This window comes from Polypterus senegalus, chromosome 10 (genome assembly GCF_016835505.1).
Source record: "Polypterus senegalus isolate Bchr_013 chromosome 10, ASM1683550v1, whole genome shotgun sequence".
Lineage (NCBI taxonomy): Eukaryota > Metazoa > Chordata > Cladistia > Polypteriformes > Polypteridae > Polypterus > Polypterus senegalus.
Window position 1 is genome coordinate 6,474,568 of NC_053163.1, and position 26,558 is coordinate 6,501,125.

The 26,558-nt window shown below is 42.0% G+C and overlaps 1 protein-coding gene across 1 annotated transcript; it reads left to right on the forward strand.

Moving 5' to 3' along the window:
* The first annotated feature begins 59 nt into the window (after nucleotides 1-59).
* Nucleotides 60-26,014, forward strand: LOC120536628 (integrin alpha-M-like). Its single transcript, XM_039765040.1, has 19 exons — nucleotides 60-147; nucleotides 465-622; nucleotides 1,716-1,846; nucleotides 5,621-5,745; nucleotides 6,008-6,156; nucleotides 6,532-6,660; nucleotides 11,461-11,534; nucleotides 13,114-13,255; nucleotides 13,416-13,520; nucleotides 15,303-15,382; nucleotides 15,848-15,931; nucleotides 19,036-19,108; nucleotides 19,181-19,285; nucleotides 19,658-19,711; nucleotides 19,804-19,923; nucleotides 20,054-20,149; nucleotides 22,314-22,349; nucleotides 22,494-22,604; nucleotides 22,767-26,014. Exons 2-19 carry the CDS (start codon nucleotides 524-526, stop codon nucleotides 22,905-22,907), a joined length of 1,854 nt encoding a protein of 617 aa, XP_039620974.1. The 5' UTR covers nucleotides 60-147; nucleotides 465-523; the 3' UTR covers nucleotides 22,908-26,014.
* Nucleotides 26,015-26,558: the final 544 nt, after the last annotated feature.

A 26,558-nucleotide genomic window follows, 5' to 3' on the forward strand; every position in this document is an offset into this window, starting at 1 on the left:
TCATACTTTGGAGGTGAAGTGTGCGCAGTGGACGTGAACAGTGACGGCTTCACCGACATACTGCTAGTGGGAGCGCCAAACTATTACAAGCCTGAAACAGAAGGCATGGTCTATGTGTACCACTTGGGAGAGGCTGCCATCGCTACAGTAAGTAGACTAATTTAGTCGGCCATTTAGTCCCTGATGATAATTCCTTTATCTTTCATTTCTTTAAAGGGCCAATCATTTCCTCCTTTAGGCTGATCATCGATCCTTTCCATAAGAGATGATTCTGACAACATACAAGGTCTAAACTAAACACTCCTCTGTCCTTCAGATTAAACCTGAGGTTTCCTGTGGTATCTCCTTATTTATGAAAAATGCAACTTTGCCGAATCCCTCATTTCTCATATTGATGTGTCTGACTTTCCATAACTTTGTGTTCCATGTTGAGTAATTCTGTCTCTGGTTACCTTTGCTCACAGCTTCTTTTCAACGTGAGTGGAGAAACTGGGTTTCAGTCGGCCCGTTTGAGGACGGACTGATGGACATCGCCATTGGTGCCCCGCTAGAAGATGACAACAGAGGCAGTGTGTACATTTTCCATGGTTCAGCGACTGGGATGAACTCCCGGTACTCACAGGTCAGTAACAGGATGTACCACCAGCCCGAATGACTAAATTATAAACATTAAGTGAAGAGATGGGTGGTCCTAATTCTGACAACTTGCATAACAGGTGGCATTCAACCTTAACCCTTTAAACTCTGCTTTATTTTTGTCTTTTTTTATGCTCCTTTGATTTAACTGGCTGTGACGTCATTATCCTTCACTCAAGATTTATGTTCTACTCCTTAAAATAAAGGTCGGACATTTCTCTTTCAGATTTTTTGCAGCAGGAGAATCTTTGACGTCGTACGCATTTATGACCGCAGAATACGTTGCAAAATTTAGTAACGTTTTTACTAAATGCACTTTGAATGTTATTCGTACTTCTATAGGTGTTGGAATAAGCTTCGAACATTTTAAAAGTGTAGCCTGGTATCACCCAGAAAAAATAATGTTGTGAAAAATCTGCAAGTGCTATGTCTAGTTTTACTGTTTTGTAGCAGTACAAAAAACGGGATTCTTTTTTTACACTTTTACTGTTTTCAAATAAGCATCCATGACATAACTTTTCATTATTGAAGACCCCTGGCCTATGTATCATTCTGAAGGGCACAGCTGTCTGCATGTGTATAGTTGGTAAAGATATCTTTACCCAAAACCAAAAGTCTGAAACATAGAAAGTGGGATGTGGTGTCATTTCAGAGTTGAGACCCCCCCGCCCCTCTCATTTAGTAGATAATAGTCTTTGTGTCAAATTGTACACAATTGAATCAGGACGTTCAAGAAAGCCGTGGGAGTCAAGGTTGGGGACGTGTTGAAGTGGTGCAGCAATTTGTTCATCTTTGAGGGAAGAAAGAAAAACATCTCAGCATAGTATCCTGGCTAAACACTTTGCTTTAATTATAGCATTGAATAAATGAATGATTTAACGATTTTTAAAAAATGTATTATTGTTGGGTTCCCAAAAATGGGACTGAGTTGAATGGGTTAAATGGCAGCAGATCGGTGAGACCAGAATCGGGCGGCAGCAGGGACCTCTTAAATCCCGTAGTCTTGGCCAGTCCGTGGGTCAGAGGCAGTGCTGCTCTCCTCTCCTGTGTCTCACAATGCAAATCTTTTTGTCTCTCAGCGAATCGAGGGACGTTTTCTGTCCCCGGACCTACAGTTCTTTGGACAGTCGATTCACGGAGCAATGGACATAAATGGAGACGCACTCACTGATATTGCAGTGGGATCCCTCGGCACAGTCGTCTTGCTTAGGTAAGTAGATAGTTAGAAGGTGGCCTTCCTCCATGATTATAACCAACACATTTAGTGAGAGAGAGTAGGAAATAATAAAATAGATTTATGGCAGAGCAAAATATGTGACAAAAGGGAGCTGAGATGGCCTGCTGGATAATCCTATGATGATCTACTACGTCATGAGGAGACAACATAAGATGTCATATAATTAGGTATTTAGAGGTTTGAGTTGGCGGAAGGGTAACAGATTTGAAATTTTTTTGCTACATGGAAAGTACCTGGGAAACTTCTGGCACGCATCAGAAAAGTGACACTGGGCACTGAAGGTGACTAAGCTGTGGCATTTCTGAATTAAGGACCTGCCTGATTCTGTGCACAATAACCGCATTAGAGGGGCAGCCATTGCCATGGTAAGCAGACATTTCAGAGGACTGAATTAGCATTTCACGGTCCCACAGTGGTTTAGTTATCATTAGGGTTTTTATAACAATGCACAGCTTCGTCTTCTCATGTGGTTGTCCATATTTTCCATCACATGCTCCATGTAATTTGTTATGCAGAAAATTTCACTTTTCATAGTTTGTGAAATTGCCAGCATGCCGTGTGGTGCCAGCTTGTGTTTCTGGCTTCGGCACTGGACCGATTGGCCCTGCAGTGTTTTCTATGTCCTTTTGTGTGTGTTCATGCTCAATCTGAACTTTCTACTTTACAAGCTCGGAAACGTTCAAGAAGGCAGACAGAGACTCCCAGAGAACAGAAGGCCACGTCACGGAGAGGCTTGACACACGACTCTGGGAGACAGAAGAGAGGATGTGACTTCAGAAACAGCGCCAGAATATTAGTTTCAGTAGCTTTTACATTACAAGGCATTTCCCTGTAGCCATAACAGCAGCAATGAGATTCTTCAGAAAGTACAGATGTGGATCATTCATTCAGGTTTAGGTTCAGGTTGGGGAGCATGCACTGGTACATCTCGTTGCCGCACCCACTACACGGTGAAACAACTTGGGATCCCGGTTGGCAATGACCCTCTTATCTGCAGCAGCCAGGTGTTACATGGGCGACCCCTTGGCCTGGTCCAGCCACTCGGGTCCCAAACAATGAGGATCTTAAACGAGCCGGATCATCCTCGGGGAAACACGCCACATGGCCGTAGTGCCGTAACTGACGCTCCCTCACAGTGCAGGTCATGTGCTTCAATTGGGACTCCATGAGCAACACAATGTCAAACCAACGGGACCCAAGGATTTTCCGGAGAGACACAGCACCAAAGGAGTCCAGTCTTCATCTCAGATCACTGGATATCGTCCATGTCTCACAACCATATAGCAAGACAGGAAGCACCAGGACTCTAAAGACTCGAACCTTCGTCCTTTTGCATAGATATCAGGAGCGCCACACACCCCTTTCCAGTGACCTCATGACCCCCCATGCTCTCCCAATCAGTCTACTGACTTCATAGGAAGAGTCACCAGAATCATGAATGTCACTGCCGAGGTAAGTAAACCTCTCAATGACGAGGTCGACACTCTCTCCGCAGACAGACACACTGCGATTGGCCGTACCTAAGAGGTCATTAAAGGCCTGACTCTTTGGTTTTTATCAAGACGCTCGCAAGCCCAGACACTCAGACTCCTCACTCAGTCTCTCCCGACCAGAGCCTCCATTGACTCCGTGAAGATCACAGCATCATTAGCAAAGTCAAGGTCCGTGAATCTTTCTTCACCAACAGATGCGCCCAAGCCGCAGGACCCCACGACCTTGCCCAACACCCAGTCCATACAAACATTGAACAGAGTAGGAGCAGAACACACCGCTGACGGACCCCAGAATCAACTGGGAAAAATGCAGAGGTCCTGTGAGGTTCTGAAATCCAGCAACCTTGAGGGGATCCTGTGAACCCTCAGGATGTCCCACAGGGCAGCTCGATCAACTGAGTTGAATGCTTTACGAAAATCGACAAAGGCTGCAAAGAAACTCTGCCAATATTTTATATATTTTTATTTATTCATTGTTAAAAAAAAAACAAAAAAAAACACAGGCTTGTTATTGGGCTTAACTTTCATTTGGTGTGTCTGTCTCTGCCTTTCCACCTCGGTGCTCGTTACTGTACTGTTCTTGACTACCTATGTTACCATCTAAGTGTATTCAGCATTAGCGTTTTTAGTGCAACATCTATTGGGATTGTATTTTGTAATGCAGGCAGTAAATGGGGGTCGGCTGAAGCCAATCCCAGCCAGCACAAGGTGCAAGGCAGGAACAAATCCAGGGCAGGGTGCCAACCCACTGCAGGACATGCACACACACAACCCACACACCAAGCACACACACTAGGGGCAATTGAGGATTGTGTGAGGAAACCTCCGCAGACATGGGGAGAATGTGCAGACTCCATGCAGGGAGGACCTGGGTCTCCTTACTGCAAGGCACTTCAGCACTGTGCCGCCATAATAATATTAATTATTTAGAATTATAATTTAAAAATTATAATAATTATTATTATATTATCTTTATGGCAGAGCCTTAGTATCAAAAAACCTCATTGTGAGTGCCATTTTGATGCCATAAAATCGTGACATCATCAATTCTCAAATGTGAACTCCAACTCCTCGCTGGCAGTGGGCGTAGGACGCTTCATTAACTGCTTCTCATGTCCTACTCTGGGGTTGGACACAAATTCCTAGCAGTCATTCTGAGGCTCTTGATAAATATGACGGTGTTCGACTGATGGCCTTTGACCTTGCAGGTGTCGCTAGATGGTAGTAAAAGGGAGAGCGACATTATTAGTTAGGTGAGAGAGTCCATATTGACGTCAGAGAAGTCTGAAGTTCTGACATGGCACCACCACGATTAGAATTCCCATGCCCAGAATCTGAGGACTACACTCATTAATTTAAATTGTTGGATTGGTTGCCTTGTATGTCACTTGGCTATCAACAAACTGAGTGACTGGTTGGTCAGTTGTGCAGATCATGGACCAGCTAACATATTTTAAACGAGTGATTAGACGGTTGACTAAGTAAGTAATTTTAAGTGATTAACTCATTGACCAATCAGTTGAGTTAAAAATAGGCACCGTGTAATGTCCAAACCACGTGACCAGCAATGTTCACAATGATGTCACAAACGTAACCCTAAAGTAAATTAAACAGTTTATTACATAATGCTACTAACACAATGACAGGAGATAGAAACACTCATATTATGCTACTTAGAAAGAACGTAGACAAATGAAATAAGGCTAATATCTTTTTTGGAGGTCGATGAGCTCAGAGAAGACGTCAATCAAACAACACGACCTACTTTGGTTTTCCTTCAGGTACTCAGGTTTGCTCCCACATCCCCAAAAACGTGTGTCAGGTTAATCTGTGATACTGAATCAAGCAAGTGAGACCACAGTGCTAACCGAGGGACCAGATCTACAAAGCACCTTCAGTGTGAGTGTGTGCATGAGCATGCCCCATAATGCAGTGCTTCTCAACCACTAGTTTGACATTGTCAGTGATTTCCTGTTATTTATTATGGCAGTGGTTCACGGTGGGCCGACTGTGTGATATTTTTCTCTGACCTTCTTCTTCACTTTGATGATCTTTCTCCATTCACAAACAGTGACCTCCTTGCCACTCTGACGATCCAAGGGTGGAGAAGTTTCAGAATGTTACGTTATTTTGCAGTCTTTGAATGGGACACATGGACGGATATGTAGCAGGAATATGTAATGTGACTGGAAAATGTAGAGCTAGCTGAGTGTGAGCCAGCACAAGATTTAAATAGCATTCTTCATGTCTTCAGTTCCAGGCCAGTCTTGAATGTCACGGCTAAAATCAGCTTTGACTGCCTCTCCAAAGGCAAGGAGGAATCTGTGGGGAATGTGACTGTTTGCTTCAGGGTGTGTCGAGCAAACGGAAGGAATTCAGGTAAGGAGTTTTCAGGCTGGTGCGCTACCACATCATCCTGGGGTTTTCTATGATTTCTTTGAACCAAAACCTTTCATCAAACCTTCTTCATATATATGAACATTGAGAAACCAGGCCAAAGAGCGGCAACGGCTGGAAATGCATATCGTGACAGATGGATCACAGACATAGTTTGATTCTTGTTCCTTCTCTGAGCACGTAATGATGATGGGCTCTCAATGTCTGCTCTTTTCAATCCTCTTTACTTTCTCAATATTTATAGACAATGCTATCAATATCTCCTACTGGCTGGAGCTGGACAGTTTTCGTCTGCGCAGCAGAGCTTTCTTTGGGAACAACAAAAGGCTGCTACTTGAAGTGACAGAGATGTCTGTAGGAGAACACTGTTTTCCATATGATGTCCAGATGCCAGTATGTGTTCTTACTTTGTCTACAGTATGTGAAAGTGTATCGGATCACAGAAAATGACCTGACATTGCCTACTCAGGGCAGTTTGTCATCTTGAAGTGCATTCTGCCATCTTCAGTGAATGATGCTATATAAGATAGAAATACATGAATTGATTCTATATTCCACTATCTTTACATTTTATTGTTCCTTGTTCATTTTATTCTCTAAACATAGTCACTTATAAAGCAGTAGCTGGGTAGTCAGGCTCAGCAGTCAGCCAGCAGCTAACTAACAATGGCACCAAACATGGTGCTAATGTTGTCATTTTGCGATCTGTTAATCACTTTGGCGTAGTCGGCGTGGCATGACTGTTTTGATCCTTTTCTTTTTCTACAGAAATGTGTGGAGGACACTTACTCACCTGTCAAAATTAAGTTGAACTTCACTCAGAATGAACTTCTCAACACGGATGGTCGTCTGACAGCGATCCTGAATCAAGCAAGTGAGACCACAGTGCTAAGCGAGGTACCAGATCGACAAGGTCTACAATTTTTTCAGATGTAATGATACAATAGCCAGCAAGAAGGGCAAGGATTGCCCTATATATATTTTTTTGCTTACTTCCACCTTTTCCAAGGTTTTGAGATTCTGAGAATCTGATGAGATTACTGTTTGCATGTTATGTTTTGATTGGAAGGTGGCTCATTCTATTTAATGATAGGGTTTGAAATTTTCCGTGTCGACATTCTGTGGCACTGGTTGCTATGATGCAAAGATGGGTTGCTAAGGGTTGTGTCCCGGAAGGCTGCAATGTTTGATGTCATTGGTACGATAAGTTGGTGCGGCATGCTGTACAAAGTGATCTACTGTGATCGTTACTGTTATATATTTATGTATATATTTTAATGCAATACATTTTTGAAAAATTTGTAATTTTCAAATATTTCTTTATTGCGCATGTCAAAAGGGATTTTAAATTACCGTATTTACGCGTGTACCACGCGCACATTTTTTTCCGAAAATTAGCATTAGAAAATCAGGTGCACGTCATACACAAGGAAATGTAATTCCGTAATGTTTACTTCTTCTGCTTGGGCTCGCTCGCTCTCTCTCTCTCTCTCTCTCTTGCTCGGTTGTTCGCGCACTCGCGCTCTCTTGCTCTTGTTATCTCTCTCTCACTCGCGCTCTCTCTCTCTAAACGCTTCCTATACAATCACAACACACGTTGTACACGGTGCAAAACGATTTTCTTTGTAAAAATTAGGGTGCGCGTCTTACACGAGTAAATACGGTAGTTGTTTTATTTTACCATTGTGGTAAATGACAGACTGATACAACAACAAATTTTTGGGGTGCCAAACCGGCTGCACCCGTTTACGTGAAAAATGGCATTCAATAAAGAAACAAAATGGCAGCCCTGCAACACACTAACAGCAGTTATGAGCAGGCAGCGTCGCTCTCCTCCATAGATCACTTGAGCCAGAAGTGATGCCTCCTTCGGGGAGGTCTGGGAGGGGCAGAGTCAGTTGCCCTCACTGGGTAGTTTCTCTGTAATTGGCAGGAAAAAATTAAGATAAAACAGTGGCAGCGCCCCCTCTTGCCTCGGGATGGTAGCACATACCTGGAAAGGACTCTGATATGCAGGCGTGACACCATCTTGTTTTTTTTGTTTATTATGACACCATTTTGGGTGTTGCTATTTTGAATGTACTTGGAAGCTGCCACTGGATAGCAATTGTCACAGTTAGACAATTGTCAACAATGAGGATACCTGTATAAATACAGTGTCATTCGGCATGTTTGTTATCCTTTTGTGAATAATTTCTGAAAATAATTTGCAGTAGTTAGCGTTCAAGGAGTTTAGCATCATAAATCATTTTTACAGTGAACCTTCAGTTTCTCAGCAAGTTTGATTCTTATTTGCTTCTTGTATTAGGACTGGTTAAGACTTTCCAAGTTCATAGCTAGTTTAGTCTACTCCCGCACCTTACGATTAACACACATGTGCACACACACACACACACACACTCACATACTCAGATCCTAGTCACACAATTACACAAAAGCAATGCCCTCGTGCCAGTCTCACTGTAATATCCCTCCAAATAAGTACGTAAGAATGAGGCCTCCAGCCTGTCACTTCTCAGTACTCCAAAAGGGGATTCACAATCACCAGCACTTCCAAAAGTATGGCTGTCTTCAAGGCACACAAAGGCTCCGTGTCCCTTTGGTTATACGCCACTTACCCACCATCGGGGTCTTACTTCTATTGCCTTTGCTATTCTGTTGAGATGTGACCTCTCAGCCTCGATAACCCTGAGGGCAAGAAAGCAGCAATCTTCCCACACCTGGTGTACCAGTATTCACTTCAGTCAGTCAAGAGATAAAGACAAAGTACAGACATGTAAAAGCAGAGTGGTATTTATTAAAGTATAACAATACCAATAAAAGGAAAGTGTAACAGAAAATAAAAGAGCTAATGTCTGAATATGCACTTAGAAAAACCTACTAAAAATCAGCATTGTCAACATTTGAACAGTCTGGACAGGCACAGACCTTTCAGCCGAACAAAGCTCATCAGTCCAATCTCCTAAATTCTTAATTCTTCCAAAATAACATCACGTCTGGTCCATGAGGCTCTCGCGACGTTGCACGCATTTGATTGGCTAGCTGTTCTTGTAAACAATTGACTCTGCTTAAAGTTGTTGATCCTTTTGGCGCCTTGGCACTAAACTAACTGAACAGCTGTAATGATGTGTGCATCCACGCTGCTTACCATTAACATATAAACTGACTGGAACAGCTGCATTAAAGTTGTAAAGTAGACTGTATACGAGAGAAATGCTGTCAACATGAATTACCTGAGAAGTTCAATGCAAGTCATCCTTTGTTTGCTTGAGCAAAATTAAACCTTAATATAAGAAGTCCTCATCTTCTTCTTCCTCTTCATCTTTTCCCACTTCAATGTGTTTGACCAAACAGCTCGGTCCTGCCTCTACTCACCTGTCAAGCCCCTTTTCCTTCAGATCTTCTGTTATTTTATCCATCCACCTCCTCTTTGGTCTCCCTCTCTTTCTCTTCCTCTTTTGCTGACATATTGTCAACATTGTCTCAACATAACGTAAGCATTCTGCAATTTCAGACTATGATGATTTTACACTCCAGGGCATTTCTTTTCAACTAAGATGATTTGGTATTGTTTTTGCTCTTCCTGGCTAAGACTTCCATAAAACTGAACTCCTGGTCAATTTCCTCAGACCCAGAATAATTTCCCTGCGTCTTTGACCTGCTGTTGACATTTAGATTGATGAACCACTAACAACGACTTACACTTTGACTTTTGATTAGAATTTTGGTTTTTGGTGAAAAATGTGTTTTGATCCCACAGTTTAATAACTTTTGCATGCCTTGTGATGTCCATCTCCTGGTCCTTTTAACACTGTTGATCTTGTGGTCTGGCCATCACCTTTGTTTAGTTACATCAGAGAATAGTTTTTATGAATAAAAGCCTATGGTTAATAAGAGCGGTTTGAGTAGTGAGAAAAGTGCTATATAAATGCAAAGAATTATTAATTAATTAAGAGGAGAATGGCCAGACATATTCAGGCTTCCATGAAGGCCACAAAAACTCAGCTCTGTACAACAGATGTGGAGAAGGACCCCCACTGAACACACAGTGGCTCTGTTAGAAACTGAAGATGATGGGAGACAACAGCACAAGACAATGGCAGAGTAGACATCTGTTAGTGAGGTTACACCAACATTGCACTTCAACATGTGGACGCTGGCCCGGACACAGACAGACGGACAACATAGTTCCACCCAACACACTGTTTATTTACAACTATATACAAATTATTTTCGTGCACTCACAACCCCAGTGCCTCCAGCACCGATTCCCTCAAGTCCAGGCCACACAGTCCTGTGCCTCTCTTTCTCCTGGCCGCCTCCAGTCCTCGCTCCAGCTCCGTCCTCTTCCACCCGACTTCTGCCAATGACTGGAGGGAGGCGGCCCCTTTTATAGGAACCCGGATGGGCTCCAGCTGCTTCCTGGCAATCAGTCCTAGCCACACCCCAGTGTGGCGGAAGTGCCGGCTGCGCACCCGGAAGCCATCCGGGTGTCCCCTGTCGTCTTCCCCCCAGCACTTCCTGGTGTGGCGGAAGTGCTGGGCTCCAGGGTTCCTCAGGCACCTGGGCGCCGCCTGGCGGTGGCCACGGCCCCTACAGGGTTGGGCTTCCAAGCCCTCTACCCGTGGCCCCCAACATAACCAGGACGGACGCCCCCTCGCGATCTGGAGGAGGCCGGCCGGGGACCACAAACACCAAACTGGACGACTGAAGGTCAGAATAATGCTAGTCTGATGAATTTCAACTTCAAAGTAGATGTTAGGGCCAGAATTGGTGCCAACCCATGAATTTATCCTTAGTTGTGCCAACACTTCAGACTGCGGGTGGTAGTGCAATAATGTGAGGAATGTTTAATTTGTGCATGTTAGGTCTCTTAACACCAAATGGCCGCAGATATCATTCCAGTAGAGAGCCCTTGAAAGTCACTGATTTGTGAGATTTGTAGTATGAATGAGAGCTTAACGCTATTGCGTCACTGTGGACCCAAATCAATAAGGAATATTTGAAGTATCTTGTTCAATTTATGTTTTAATGAATATCTGCTTCGTTAGGAGACAAAAGTAGGCCATACCCCAAGCTAGAACAGTGTACCTAATAAACTGGCCACTTGACCACAGGCAGCTGAAAAGACTCGGACAGATCCATCCAGACCTGGTCAGAATGTGGTGAGGGTTTCATTTGGAAATTCAGTGATTCACCGGGAGATTTTAATTTGTGTTCATTACTTAATTAAGAATTTCAGGACACTATTTGAAGGCCACCTTGTACTTTGCCTGTAGTTTTTATCTGTACTTTATTGTTGAATTATTTTTTTTATGGGAATGCTTATTGACCCCACCGATACTGCAACAGTCTCACTTTTCTCTTTCTGCTTTTAGCTAGCAAATTGAATACACATCTCTATGAAGTTCTTCCTGCTGACTACGCTATGTCAGCCTTTAAAAATGTCTTATAACCCAACACTCTGTTGTGATTCAGGTATGCCACATCCTTAACATTCTTTATGGTTTTGATTATCTCAGGTGGAATAGTACAGCTCCGGTTAGTTTACATATGACAGCGGCTCATAATGTTCATTATGGGGTGTTCTGTGAAACAGAAGTGATGTTCAGAGACTTCACTTCCAGCTGATATGGTTGTCTGATCTCCAACATTTTAGGCTCAGCCCAGCACATACTGTATGTCCTGTTCTTTCAGATTCTATTTGAGAATAGGTGTGGAAAGAACATCAATTGCATTGCAGACTTGCAGCTGAGTGCCAGCTTCTCCAAGTAAGTAGACAAACAGGCTGAAAATGGGCTTCAAAATTACTTTTGCCACCGATTAATTATAATGTTGTCTTGGCTGGAAGTGTACTTATGCCGATATTTAAGAATAAAGGGGGTGTGCAGGACTGTAGTAACAACAGGGGGATAAAATTGATGAGCCACAGCATGACGTCATAGGAAAGAGTAGTGGAAGGTAGGTTAAGAAGAGAGGTGATGATTAGTGAGCAGCAGGATGGTTTCATGCCAAGAAAGAGCACCACAGATGCGATGTTTGCTCGGAGGATGTTGATAGAGAAGTAGAGAGGAGGCCAGAAGGAGATGTATTGCATCTTTGTGGACCTGGAGAAAGCAAATGACAGGGTGACTGAGAGGAGTTGTGGTATTGTATGAGGAAGTCGGGAGTGGCAGAGAGGTACATAACAGTTGTACAGGATATGTACGAGAGAAGTGTGACCATGGTGAGGCCTGTGGTAGGAGTGACGAAGGTGGGATTACATCAGGGATCGTTGCTGAGCCCTTTCTAATTTGCAATGGTGATGGAGAGGCTGACAGACGAGATTAGACAGGAGTCCCCGTGGACTGTGATGTTTGCTGACAACATTGTGATCTGTAGCGAGAGTAGGGAGCAGGTTGAGGAGACCCTGGAGAGGTGGAAATGTGTTCTAGAGAGGAGAGGAATGAAGGTCAGTAGGACCACCATGACAGAATACGTGTGTGTGAATGAGAGGGAGGTCAGTGGAATGGTGAGGATGAGGGGAGTAGAGTTGACGAAGGTGGATGAGATTAAATACTCGGGATCAACAGTATGGAGTAATGGGGATTGTGGAAGAGAAGTGAAGAAGAGAGTGCAGGAAGGGTGGAGTGGGTGGAGAAGAATGACAGGAGTGATTTGTGACAGACGGGTATGAGCAAGAGTGAAAGGGAAGGTCTACAGGATGGTAGTGAGACCAGCTGTTTAATATGGGTTGGTGATGGTGGCACAGGAGACAGAGCTGGAGGTGACAGAATTAAAGATGCTAAGATTTGCATTGGGGTGACGAGGATGGACAGGATTAGAAATGAGGACATTAGAGGGTCAGCTCAGGTGGGACGGTTGAGAGACAAAGTCAGAAAGGTGAGATTGCATTGGTTTGGACGTGTGCAGAGGAGAGATGAGGGGTATATTGGGAGAAGGATGCTAAGGATAGAGCTGCCAGGGAAGAGGAAAAGAGGAAGGCCTAAGAGGAGGTTTATGAATGTGGTGAGAGAGATGAGGTGACGGGTGTGACAGAACAAGATGATGAGGACAGGAAGATATGGAAAAAGATGATCTGCTGTGGCAATTCCTAATGGGAGCAGCCAAAAGAAGAAGTTGTCTTGGCTGCAGTAAACCACAGTACTTTTTCATTTTAATATTAGACTCAGCTGCAATATAATTTTGCAGATATTTAAGTAGAAATAAAAGTAGATATCTGAAAGAAATGTGCAGATTTCAATGTGAACGAGACACACAAGTTAAAATGTACCATGTATGGCTGACAAAAGCGTTAAACTTGAACTTGATCTAAAACTTCCTTCCTGTGTCTGTGTCTCTCCACCAAAGTGTGCGCTCTCTGATTGTGGGGGCTCAGCATCGCCTGAATGTGACAGTCCTGCTGGAGAACGTTGGTGATGATTCCTACAACACCACCCTCTCCTTCTTCTACCCCCCGGCGCTGTCCTTCGCTAAGAATGAGCTAATCCAGGTAGGGCTCTTACTTTACATTAAGCGGATAGCAAAGTCACCTTTCATTTATTTGCTATGTGATACCAGATAAATGAAGTGACCGCCAATGGGGAGTGAAATAATGGATTTTTATATTGTGAATAAGACAATTACTAACGAGGATTTTACACCTTATTAAGTTCAACAGGAAAGCAAATGCTAACTGCCATGATGGGAGAAACATTGAAACCATTGGGGAGACCATATGCAAAGTCAGCCCCCAAGTTTTCCCTGGTAAGACAATGGTAAGTGGAATGCCTGATGGCGATTTGTAGAAACGAGATGGTGTGTAGAATGAGAATGCATTTCAAATAAGTCAGTAATCTCCTAAATATGTAGGTGTGTATGTTTGTATGTAAATGACCGTCTGTCTGCCGTAGCCAGGCGTTACGTGGGCATCCCCTTGGCCTGGTCCAGCCACTCAGACCCTCAACAATGAGGATCCTGCGAGCCAGACCACCCTCGAGGAATGGGTTAAGCTCCCTCACAATGCGGGTAATGTGCTTCATTTAGGGCTCTGTGATCAACACAAAGTCAAACCAGTGGTACTCAAGGATTCTCTGAAGAGACACAGTACTGAAGGAGTCCAGTCTTCATCTCTGGTCACTGGATAGCGTTCATATCTCGCAACCATATAGGACTCTAAAGACTTGGACCTTCGTCCTTTTGCATAGATATCGGGAGCGTCACACACCCCTTTCCAGGGACCTCATGACCCTCTTCATGCTCTCCCAATCCGTCTACTGACTTCATAGGAAGAGTCACCAGAGACATGAATGTCACTGCCGAGGTAAGTAAACCTCTCGATGAGGTCGACACTCTCTCCACAGACAGACACACTGCCGATGGCCGTGCCTAAGAGGTCATTAAAGGCCTAGATCTTTGGTTTTAATCAGGACCCTCACAAGCCCAGACACTCAGACTCCTCACTCAGTCTCTCGAGAGCCCCGATCAGAGCCTCCTTTGACTCTGCGAAGATCACAGTATTGCCAGCAAAGTCAAGATCAGTGAAGCTCTCTTCACCAACAGATGCCCCACAGCCACTGGACTCCATGAACCTGCTCAACACCCAGGCCATGCAAGCATTGCACCTCACATTTCTTACTACCACCTAAATTTCAATGTTTGGACATCCTCTTGATGCATCTCTAAAGCCAACAAACTCACTACAGAGATCCAATAAATAACATATGATGGCTTCCCATAAATCCATGTGGCTGTTACTTAAAGTATTACTTTCATGCAGGTACTTTTCTAATGAATTCTTATTATAGTGTCCATAATATTGCATGGCACTGAAGTAAGACATATTGGCTTGTAATTACAAATTACAAATGAGTAGGGTCCCTTAGTGATATTTTGGTAGCTCATCAGAGATCTGCTAGTGGAGGTCCCGGGCTTCATGGTGTGAAGATGTGAAATGAAGGGAGTTGATTTCTTGTTGGTGACAGCCATGGGTTAGCCTGTCCTTTGGTGACAGACACCAGATGAGAGCACTCACAAGTGGAACCTGCTGTCTCTGCCACCCCACGTTAGTCCGTCCAAAATATACAACAGGGTCCCCTCCACAACTGAAGACGTCCTACTGTGTCTAACTGGGCTGGCCCTCACAATGTCAAAAATGAATAAAAGAGGGTATAGTTTGACAAAAAAATAACAAAAAACAGACAGACATCAAGAAATGAACATTAAAAGCCACCAAAATAAGGTTAGGGTTAGGATTAGGTGTTAGGGTTAGCCACATAGCCATGAAGATTGCACCAGGTTATGACAGTTACATTAACAGATTAAAACGTCCTCCATCACCAACGTTCATTCTTATGTCACACTGCCACCAAGTTTAATTTCGACTAAGTGAACCCATGTTTACTTATCGTATATCCGTGCCTAACAGCCCGACTCATGCTCGTCCATGTGTTTCCTTTCCTTCTCCTTCATAGTATCTCATGTATTTGCTCCTGTGATTCCATTTCTTACGGGCCTTTATTGTTTCTCACCCCTGTTTTTGTGATGTTCTCACTTCCCAGGCCGTGTACCTCAACATGTTTGACATCAACTTTGACAGCGCATGGAATGAAATGATAGAAATGAACATCCGCGTCACAAGGTGAGAATCAGTGTTCACATATTCCTGATATCTGCCAGCCATTCTAAGTATAGCCGAGTTCTTTTGTGGTTCCTTGTCTTCCCTATAATGATAGCACTGGTGAGGCTGACATGGTGGCACCCTGTGCTGCCTCACACACCTCCAGAGACCCGGTTCAAATTCTGGCACTGGCACTGCCCTTAAGAAGTTGGCACATTCTCTCTTCTCCATGTTGGTCACCTTCCACACCCCAATGACACACACACGCTGGTTTGACTGGAGATTCTAAACTGGTCCAGTTTGAGAGAGTTTGAGTGTGTGCAGAAGAGTTCTATCATGTCCAGGGCGTCTTCTTAACTTGTGCCAATTACTGAGGGAATACGCCTCCACCTGAGATCCTGTATCGGAATTAGCCAGTTTGAAAAATGTTTGAAGGATTGAAAAATAAAAATGCCGTATCTCAAACAAAGTTATTGTCTCTTACAGTGACAACAGGAACGCGTCTGCTGGAAACACGTCTGTGACGATAAGCCTTCCCATTCAGTTTGCTATCAACGTGATGATCAGGGGGTAAGAAGGACATTTTTGCTTGGAATATGGACTGTTGAGTGGAAATGTAAGCAGCAGTTATGAATTTCACCAGAGTATCAGAAAATTGCTGTGCAAATTACACTTGCGCATATACGTGCATAGCTACAACAATTCTTAAATTAATTCAATTAGCAAAGTTTGAAAAAGCTGGCATCACGAAAAAAGTAACACTAAAGCGCTGGTAGGCATAATTATTTCAGTGGGCTCCTTAGCGTTGGGAGTAGGGTTAGTTGTGATCAAGCAGTAAGAATCATTGGGGCAACAACCTGGTATCCCCATTTCATTATCTTAAAATAAAAACCAAAATGGTACACAATGACGCAACACAAAGATGCCAACCACAAAATCAGCCCACACTAAGAGTCCTCCGCTTTAATTATTGGGTTCTGAATCTCGCACGGGAGCTCATTGATATCGACTCCTGGCCGTGAATAAAACACCACTGTCCCTTTTTATAGCGTTTTGACTGGAAGGGACGGGGCCTGCTCTGGGTGTCACAGCCCGGGCTGGGTGTCCTTACTGGATGTCTACTCAGAGCTGTGGCGGAAAGAGACGATGTCGTTAGCCACAGTGCCACCTCTCACCCCGGAGTGGCATCGCTTACTTTAATTGAGTCAAGACCTGAGGATGATCCCCAGTCGCACATGTGTGACAGTCTAATTCCAGCTGGTCACCTAGTGTTGTGATTCATGTCACGAGAAGTTCAAAAGTGGACTGCAGACCTCCGAAACAAATACCTTCTTCACAGGTCTGGGCTATTGTGATGGACACAAAGTCTGCAGATTACTGTGAGACAGAAAATGATAAATATGAGACAGGAACAGAACTGAGAGAAAGCCAGGGACATTTCTGAAATAGAGAGAGACGCTCAGGCAACCAAAACACAAAGGACATGACAGAATTTAGTAGCTGAAGGCAGAAAGAAGTTCAGAAAAACAAAAATGAAACCTGGCGCTATGGCCTACTTGTTTTGAAACTATTACTAAAGAAATCAACCGAGGAATAAAGTGAAATGGAGCCACCTCCATATTTACATCATCATTTACTGATATGTAACTAATGTAACATTTGTGTTCAGATGATGAGGAGAACAAAACAGGGATAAAAAATAAACTTTCTTAAAATAAAATCAAAACAATTAGAAAAGCTTCAAAATTAGAATCTACGTAATAAAAAAATATATACAATAACCAAAACGTAGACGTATAAACCATCTTAATTATCACATGAGCCCACCCCAGGCAGCCTAGCCCCGCACTCAATCAATGACCCAAAATTGACCCAGAAGTTAAAAAAATGTCCATGAAGAAGGAGAGAAAAAACATAAAACCTCAGGTCGCAGAAGAAAATAATCAAAATTCTTTAGATTTATAAATGTTTATTAAAGAATTAAAAAGAAACAAGCGCATTGTATGGAAAGACAATGCCAGGGTTACAAAACCACTTACACTGCAAAACAATGACATCAGTGTCCTAGCTGCGATCAACCAGAGTTGTTTGCCATTCAAACGTCAAAGTGCCGTATTTGTTTATTTGGATCATTACTATCATTGCTACCATTTTGCCAGCCTCTTTTATTGTTCGCAACCCCATTCTGCGGTGGTTTCTTACAGCGGCAGCCCTATTGTTTACCAGTCGCTATAGCGGTTGCCAGCATCAATATGATTTTTGATACGATTTCACGGTGTGTCCTTGTGTTTATATTTTGAATTCTGGTTAGGATTTTGCTTAAAAAAAAACGTTGGCTGTAGCCGTTGGCCCTCTTTTGTCTTTTTTGGTAATAAAATCCTATTCGTATTTTTTGATTTTTGTTTTTAACCCCTCCAAAAATATTTTTATTTGCTTGTCAGTGTTTTCCTCTAACACCATTAATAAAAAACAAAACAAAATAGGAATTCTTAACAAGAAATGGTTTGCCTGCATAGTTTATAATTTGCTTAACCGCTGGTCTCTCAATTCGATAGATAGATAGATAGATAGATAGATAGATAGATAGATAGATAGATAGATAGATAGATACTTTATTAATCCCAAGGGGAAATTCACATAATCCAGCAGCAGTATACTGATACAAAGAAACAATATTAAATTAAATAGTAATAAAAATGAAAAAAATTAAAATAAAATTAATGTTAGCATTTACTCCCCCGGGTGGAATTGAAGAGTCGCATAGTGTGGTGGAGGAACGATCTCCTCAGTCTGTCAGTGGAGCAGGACGGTGACAAAAGTCTGTCACTGAAGCTACTCCTCTGTCTGGAGATGACACTGTTAAGTGGATGCAGTGGACTCTTCATGATTGACAGGAGTTTGCTTAGTGCCCGTCGCTCTGCCACAGATGTTAAACTGTCCAACTTTACTCCTACAATAGAGCCTGCCTTCTTAACAAGTTTGTCCAGGCGTGAGGCGTCTTTCATCTTTATGCTGCCACTCCAGCACACCACCGCGTAGAAGAGGGTACTCGCCACAACCGTCTGGTAGAACATCTGCAGCATCTTACTGCAGATGTTGAAGGATGCCAATCTTCTCAGAAAGTATAGTCTGCTCTGACCTTTGATTCTTCTTCCCTAGGATTTCATGAAGTTCAGATGTTCTTCACTATTGTGGACATTTTTTATAATGTGGACGTGTTGCCTCACAAAGGACGCACATAGTTGGGAACGATCAGCCTCATGGGCTACAAAAGAGCAGCACGCCTATAAAAACAATTTTACAAAATGGCAACATGTTGATATTACCACAGTAACGATTTGAAATATCAAAAGTATCAATAACAATTAATAATTCAGGAAATTAAACAAATATCTTGAGTAACACAAATTACATTTTTAGACTATGGGAGCTCTACTCCATTATGACCACAAAAGCTACAGTAAATCTTGCAGACAATCTCAGCATCTACCTTCATGTTTGCAGTGTTAGAGGGCCTGTCCTCCTTGTGTCCATATGCAGATCATCTTCACATACATTTTGGTTCCAAGTCATTGTTTGTTTCTTTGAAGATTGGCTGTCATCTCTCCGTCTTTTCCATTTAGTTGAGTCATATGATCTTATGTCAAGTGCATTTCTCTTCTTTCGAACTATAGTGAAGACTCTACCACGCTCATGAAGTCCTTCACAAATATGCAGGAGAAGATGATTCTCACCCACAAGTATCAGGTAAGAGTTTGTAAAGCTCAGGAATGAATGAAGGTCTTGAATGTGGCCTGTGACGTGTGTCACTTTTATTAGGTGAAGAACATCGGGCAATATGCGCTTCCCGTCAACATCACCTTCTACCTGCCAGCTGAGTTAGATGAGACCTTCACATGGAACTCGGGCGAGCCTTTCACGAAGGTAATTCCTAATTCTGAAATGGTAGCTGGTCACACTAATGTTCTTAGAGTCTGGGCATATTAAAGAGTGGGACCCACAAATATAAATAGCTACATGCAAAAATGGAGACACACGCAGTCGTGCAAGGTGGGAGAAATATTTCTCAAACTATGATGGACTACACTCTTTTAACATTTTTGTATGGATCTCTAAGTCTAATCAATTCAGTGTTTAAGTGTTGGTTTGTGACAACAGGGAAAAGTAACATGGACAAGATATTAGTGAGTGAACAGGAAAGAGAAGGAACTTCCAGAGCTTTGTGACTATGGTATCTCATTTAGGGTGGAGATACGGATGCTTTAATGACACATTTTTCTTGTGTTGCTTTTTTAGAATGCAAACTGTTCCCCAAAGAAAGTCGAGAAGAAAACAGATGAGATGAAACAGGTAGGTTGTGGTGTTCTAGATGTGGCCCGACTCACTCAGGAAGTCATCATTTCCATCCAAACACATCATTCTTTTTTCCTGGTACCCTTCAGGAATGTCCTGCAGCCCGATGTATCGTGTACCACTGCGAAATCAAATCTCTCAACCAATCAACACCTGTCTACTTCACGTTTGAAGGGGAGGCGTATTTTAAAATGTCAGCGCACCCAAAGGTGATTCAGCAGGGGACTTTATTTGACTTCACTTTTGTAACACGTCAAGCTCTGACATCAGGGTGTACGAGAGTAGCGGTAGATTTCAAGCATGAGATCTTTCTTCAGCGTCTACTTCATTGTCTTTCAGAAACTGGGCTTTTCATCTGAGACCAAGAATGTGAAGGTTCAGAGCAAGGCCTATCTCACGTATGACCAGAGCCTCTATGTTCAGATTGGCACGGAGGTAAGTCAAGAGTGACGGGATCATATCAGATATAGAATTGTTTACAAGGAAAACAAAAGAGTTACAAACTCATAAAGAGAAATGGAACATAAATGGAGGTGCTGATGTTTCACAACATGGACACCAGGGTGGAGAGATGAATGCATGGCGGGAACCAGGCCACAAAACCTGGGCTACTTTTAGGGTATAGTGATATGTCAGTGATTCTAGGGAAATCAACTCTGCATGGAAACTTATGGAAAAATAAAATCCACTAAACTATGCTGTTTCTTGACCAGTTAAATTTGCACAACTGATCCAGGAAGGAAGTCATCTAATATTAATAATCCCCCCTACTCCCCATTCCCCCATATTCATCTCATCTGCAGCCTTGTGGAAATGCCAATGTGGGGACTACAATTCCCATCAGGCAGAAGGAGTATGCTGTGGAAGATGATTTGATCAGCATCCATGAAGTTTAAATAGGAGCATCAGGCAAAAGTGGGATGTCATCAAAGATAGCAGCTACTGCTGATTTCTTCCTCAACCACTTTCAGCGAGTTTATTTTCATCTGAAATGTATGGGTCCAATTTGGAATTTATGCAATGTTTGCTAAATCTTTAGGGAACAATATTTCCTTTCTTTCAAAAAAAACTCCCAAACCCAAATACCCGTTTTTCGGGGAGTTTCGCTATTTACTATTTGTGTTGCTTCTCAGTGCTATACTGTGGTGTTGATGTCATCTACAAAGCACGATTTGGGCAGCGAGACGGTGGCAGCGTGACACACTCAGTGATGTGTGCACTTCATGTACTGTGCAGACCACACGTGGTAAAACATCTGAAACGACAGGATTACACCACAATGCACAGCCCAGCATTCATGAAAAAGCCCACACTGCTGTCCCACTGCAGATCATCATTAAGTTCACGGCACCAATTAACAATCCGTGTTAAGCATCTTTTAAAGTAAGAGAAAAACAAAAGAAATAAAAAGAACAAATGAAAATGAAGTGCTGGAGTTAAGCCGTGAAGGAATTGAATGAACTGCGATATGTTCTCTAGCTGATGGAGTTGCTGTTTCCCAGAATGTAATAGAGACAGAAATACAGAGGACGTCAATTCTGAGTGAGCCTTTGATTGATTTTTGCTGGTAGACATTTATTCAAATCCACCATATGCCAAGGTGCTGCAGATTTTAAGCTTTTACCCCAACGCGGAGTCGAGATTTTTTTGCAGCTTTTAACATTGAATGAATCCATTTTAAATCACCTTTTTAACTTTAACAAATGGCACTATTGGTGGTGTCCTGTTCTTCTGGGTTCTTCTGCAATCTATTCCACACCATAAACCAGCCGACGTCCCTTTCGACCTTCAGATTAAAGATGCGACTGGCGGTACATGGATGGAACCCACCAGTTTATTTCCATTAATCTTACCATTGAGGTATGACCAGCGGAAAGCCAATCTGGTCAAGTGGCCTCCCATCTTCTCCTGGGCATTCTATAGCATAACTCCCTCAGCCCAGCGGTCTATTGGGTTTCGAATGGAGAAGGATGCCTCTTATGTAACAATGGACTCTCTCAGCTTAACCGTGCCCATTTCTCAATGTTACGATGAGGAATTACAAAGAAATGATGATGAGAGCATCCATAATCAAACACTATCTACTGTAAATAATCTCATGGTCTTATGACAAGGACAGACTGGAGTGTATCATGCGAAATGCAGAGAAGGTGGTTGTCTGGCAGTTGCCATAACTGCAAGACTTACATGCCACCAGGACTGCCAGGCATTCACCTAAGATCATAGTTGGTCAAAACCATCCTGGTCATGGACTCTTCAGGACACTTCTGGCTTGAGGATGAGGTCTCTTATGACAAAAACCATACATTCTAAAAACAGCTTTTTTTCCACTGCAGTACATCATATGAACAAGTGTGGGTCCCGTTGAGGTGTTAGCTAGTCACAGAGTTTTAGGAATATTTATTCTTACAGTATGTTATTATTTATATATGTATGTGTGCATGTAGAACCAGTTGCATCAAGTTAAATTCCTGCATGTAAGTGTATATGGCCAATAAAGTGAAATTCATTTCACCATAGTTGTGTATGTTTAGCATTGCTCCATCAGTGTACTTGAACATTGACATATTGTTGATGTCGGGCCTCTTTTCTGTTCCAGGATTCCAAAAGACTGGGTCGGTACCACATTGCTGAGGTGGGCACTTCATGGTGTTTCCTATTGGTCTGCCATCATGTCTCTCTCTCTTTCTTTCTGGTCTTCTGTGCAAAGCAACATATGGAAACTTCCCTATTAACACCTCAGTGCTGAATTCTGTTTAATATTCTTTTGTTTTCCCAGATCTCGACGCATGTAAACCTGACCATTGAGCCGAACCTGATTTTTGTTTATGGTGTGGGAGTTGGTTGCGGTCTTCTGTTTCTATTACTTCTCATCGTTGTTTTCTATAAGGTAAGGACATTTGGTTCATCAGTGCACCATTGCTGCTCTAATTTCTCATCGACTAAAGAGGGCGTCTGGCTGGGGTCTTTACATGGACCTACTAGTTGGCTTCTACATGCTTAGAGTAAGGAGACATGAGCCTTTCCTTACTAGGTCTTCTTTGTGTTTTAGTGTGGCTTTTTCAAGCGTAAGAAATTTGATGAACATGAGCAAAGAGATAATATGGATTGTGAAGAAGAATCAGACCAACAAAGCTCCTTGCACTTTGAGAATATAGAAATGACTGAAAACAATCCATTCAATGGTGAATAGTTGACAGCTACAACAATAGGAGGGGAAACGGGGCTTGGCTGGAGGAGACTGGCTGGTGGTTCTGCAAGAAGGACTCTGGCCTACACTGGAGATTAAACCAGTTGTATTCTTTGGACACAACCACTTCAAATGGCAATCGAATTGTGTGAACTATCAGACTAGAGCGGACACTAGTGGATCTCAGAGTCTGGCCAGAAAATGAATGACTCTTCCACATTGTCCAGCTAGATGGCTTCTGAATTTCATAACCATTACCAGATAAAGTTCTTCAACTGGGAATTTCTACACATCTGAGGAAAATTTAATTCATGTGAATAATTCTCATGACTAATATGCAGACCAATGGTTATTTTTCATTTATCTGTTTTAAAATCGATAAAAAAAATGTTGTTTAGTTGCATGGACTATGAAGGTGCATGTTGTATTCAAGCTCTTCAATGCAAAAAAATTGGTGTCACAATCAGGCACGCAGAGCTGTACGTTAAGGGTACACAAATCGGTGGCCTGTCCCTCCATTTATTGTTCTGAAGCTAAACTTGAGAAGTCAAAGTTATTAGCAGTTGTGGAGCAATAGCCATAATTACTACAAATGTAAATGTATGCCGCACTTATCAAGTGGTTTTATTTGACTGCTGTCTCTTTCGTGATTTCCACGGGACTGACGTGAACGTACATTTGTGAGTCAAGGAAACCTTAATCAGTGAATGACTTTTCTACATCACCGCTGTTACAAAGTCGTTTGAAGTTTTGCTGTCATAAAGGAGAAAAACAAAGATGGCCAAACTACAACATGGCTATTAGAGACACTCTGGCTACTCGTATAATTATCTAATATTCCAGCTCTCGTGAGATGTTCTTAACAAGATAACGCTACAGACGGCAGGCCAAAGGGCAATTTGGTGTACAAATCTTTTGAATGAATTATTTTCTGTGACATCTGGCATCTCAGTTGATAATAACCATTTGGGCAGAAGTTAATATAGTCATGCTAATAACACAGGAACATCGATTTACTTTAAATTACTCTCTTATTGGTGTTTGAGCATTGCTTTTAACAGCATTTAATAAAAAGTTTCATAATCACTCCAATATTTTAGGGAAAGTATTCTTAAAGGTAATGTCAAAAAATAAAATGAACACGTGTTAGATGGCCTGTGTTCTAAAGTATTCCTAGATTTTATAAAACCGTTATTGACAATTCAGTCCACCTTGAAAAAAATCATAACCACTCCAGAGATATAATGACAAAAAATAAAGGAAATACACCATTAAGAAATGTCTGGGGATGTTAAGGCAAATGCATTTTTAGTGAAATCGGAAATACACTTCTCTGAAAGATCTGATTAGTTTATGCTTTGTTCTTTGACTCTCTTTTTTTTTTAAAGAAACATACAATCCTGCCGACTACACTTTTTTTTTTTCCTAAACAGACCCTAACGGATTAATTTCTCCTGTTTTAGTCTGGGTTAAGTAGTGTTTTCATATTTTTGGAATTTAAATATGCTTATTTATGTTAATGTTATGGCAGTTACGTCATCATAGTGAAATTTTCTATTCTGTGTTTTGGCTGGTCGGCACCATTTTGATTTGGCCGATATTATTCGTGGTTTTCTAAGCCTGTCACAGGATTCATGTGATAATGTCAGTCATGACTCTTGTCCCGACAGTAAAAGCTTCTGGTGTTCTAGAATCAGATCTTTATTGAAACAAACATTCATTTGAAGAATTAGTAAGGGACTGCAGTCATCAGGTTAGTGTGGGGACTTTTTATTTCATTTTGTTTATTCGTTGGCTCTTGTGAACTTTTCAAACATTTGATTTTGATTTATTAGACTATTATTTTGTACGCCACCTTTTCATCTGTCCATCTTTTGGCACCCAAAATTCTCCAGAGTGTCTGTACGAGTCCTTTGAGTGTTCTACTGCTTATTTTTGGGCTAAAGAGGAAATTTCACACAAACATTAAAGTTTTTCTTGACACAGAGAAGCTCAGACACTTAGGATACGTGACCAGTAGTGTGGTAGGCAGGAGGACCTTAGGGACCTTCAAAACTCCACTTGATGTTATCTTAGAAGAATTAAGTGGACAGGAACGGCGAGCTTTGGTGGGCTGAAGGGCCTGTTCTTGTCTCGATTGTTTTAATGTTCTAATTCAGCAGGGAAAGTTTACTTTTCTATAAGCTACGTGACGCATGTAAATACTGCGTGTTAGGATATGGAAGACCAAATGGAATGTGCAACAACATAAACATATCTGAAAGGCTTTGGTTTTTTTTAATAATCTGAATGCTTGTAGTGTTTTATGTACTTTTAAAGATCAAATTGAAAACTTATGGGAAGCTGAAAGGGGAACTAAAGGTGCAGAGACCTCAAAATAAGAGTTCTACAAATTATGTTTTTTTTATAGTAACAAGTAGTTTATTTTTTATTATGTAATATCAAACAAACTGAATTATTCCCATCTGAAATTGTCACCATAGACCTGCGCAGTGTGAACGTTTTATAAACCTTGAGATGTTCTTTATTGAGTCCCAAAGCTTACATTGCAGTATGTCACAGAGTTTAACGGAAACCCACCAGGACTTAACAATTTTCAACAGTCACTTGCTTTCCTCTAAAAATAAAGTATATTCTTTTAAGCTTTGCAACTAAATGTAAAAATGTTTATTGTACAATGCATACATTTTGTAGATGTGGTCTGAATTTGGGGTACCAATGGATGTTTACTGCTGTACTGGGGGGTTTATTTACTGTAGTTATGATCGATGTGACATTTTGCACCCATTTTTACTACTTTTTAAAATTTTCTGTTCATTTTTTATCATGACATTTATTTATTTGTATACCGTAATGTTGCTTGTAATGTATTCTACCATTACGTGGCTTGGCAGCCATACGGCTGTGGATCATCGCATCATCACAGCATTTAAGATGGTGATACGCTTCTCCCAGCATCCAAGATTTTGGATTTTGCTGCTGAATTGTAAGTTTAGGCACAAACGTGTTTTCTATGGGTCCATAAATACATAAATGTGTTTCCGCTAAAGTCTTCTTTCAGGTTCTGAGGCTGGCGTGTCTTCTTAGGTCTCACGTTCTCGTGTCTTCAGTTCCAGCTACCTGGCAAGACAGAAAGATACATAATATCAATTCAGCTGTTTTCAGTTTAATTTTATTCTTGTGTAGTGCTTTTCATCGAGAGAGCTTACAAATATCCACAAGTCTAATAAGATAATAGTACAACAATACAAAGGTATATCAAAAAGTAAAAGCAATTTGAAAATTACATGGTGTCCGCAACGGATAGAAGCGGACACAATATGACACATCCTCGATGGCTTATGGGTAGTCCGAACACCCACAGTGCAGCACTCTGCCGACAGTCTAGATGAAGCCAAGGTCAGATGAACATGGACGATTGTTTGTGGGGTTGCACCACTGCTGAACAACGAGCTGTAGTGAGAGTTCTTTGGGCAGAGGGAGTGAAACCTGAAGAAATTCACCCAAGGATGTTGGCTCAGTACAGAAGGACTTGAACGACAAGTTTATAAATGGCTAGAAAGGTTTAAAGAAGGAAGAACAAATAGAATTGATGAAGCTCGATCTGGTCGACCATCAGCATCACGCACACAAGCTCACATCGACATGGTAAGC

Coding starts and splice junctions, on each gene's coding strand:
- LOC120536628 (XM_039765040.1), top strand. CDS start 524: ATGGACATCGCCATTGGTGCCCCGCTAGAAGATGACAACAGAGGCAGT. Junction 15,932..19,035: donor ATCAACGTGATGATCAGGGG/GTAAGAAGGACA, acceptor TTCGAACTATAG/TGAAGACTCTACCACGCTCA. Junction 22,350..22,493: donor GTCGGTACCACATTGCTGAG/GTGGGCACTTCA, acceptor TTGTTTTCCCAG/ATCTCGACGCATGTAAACCT.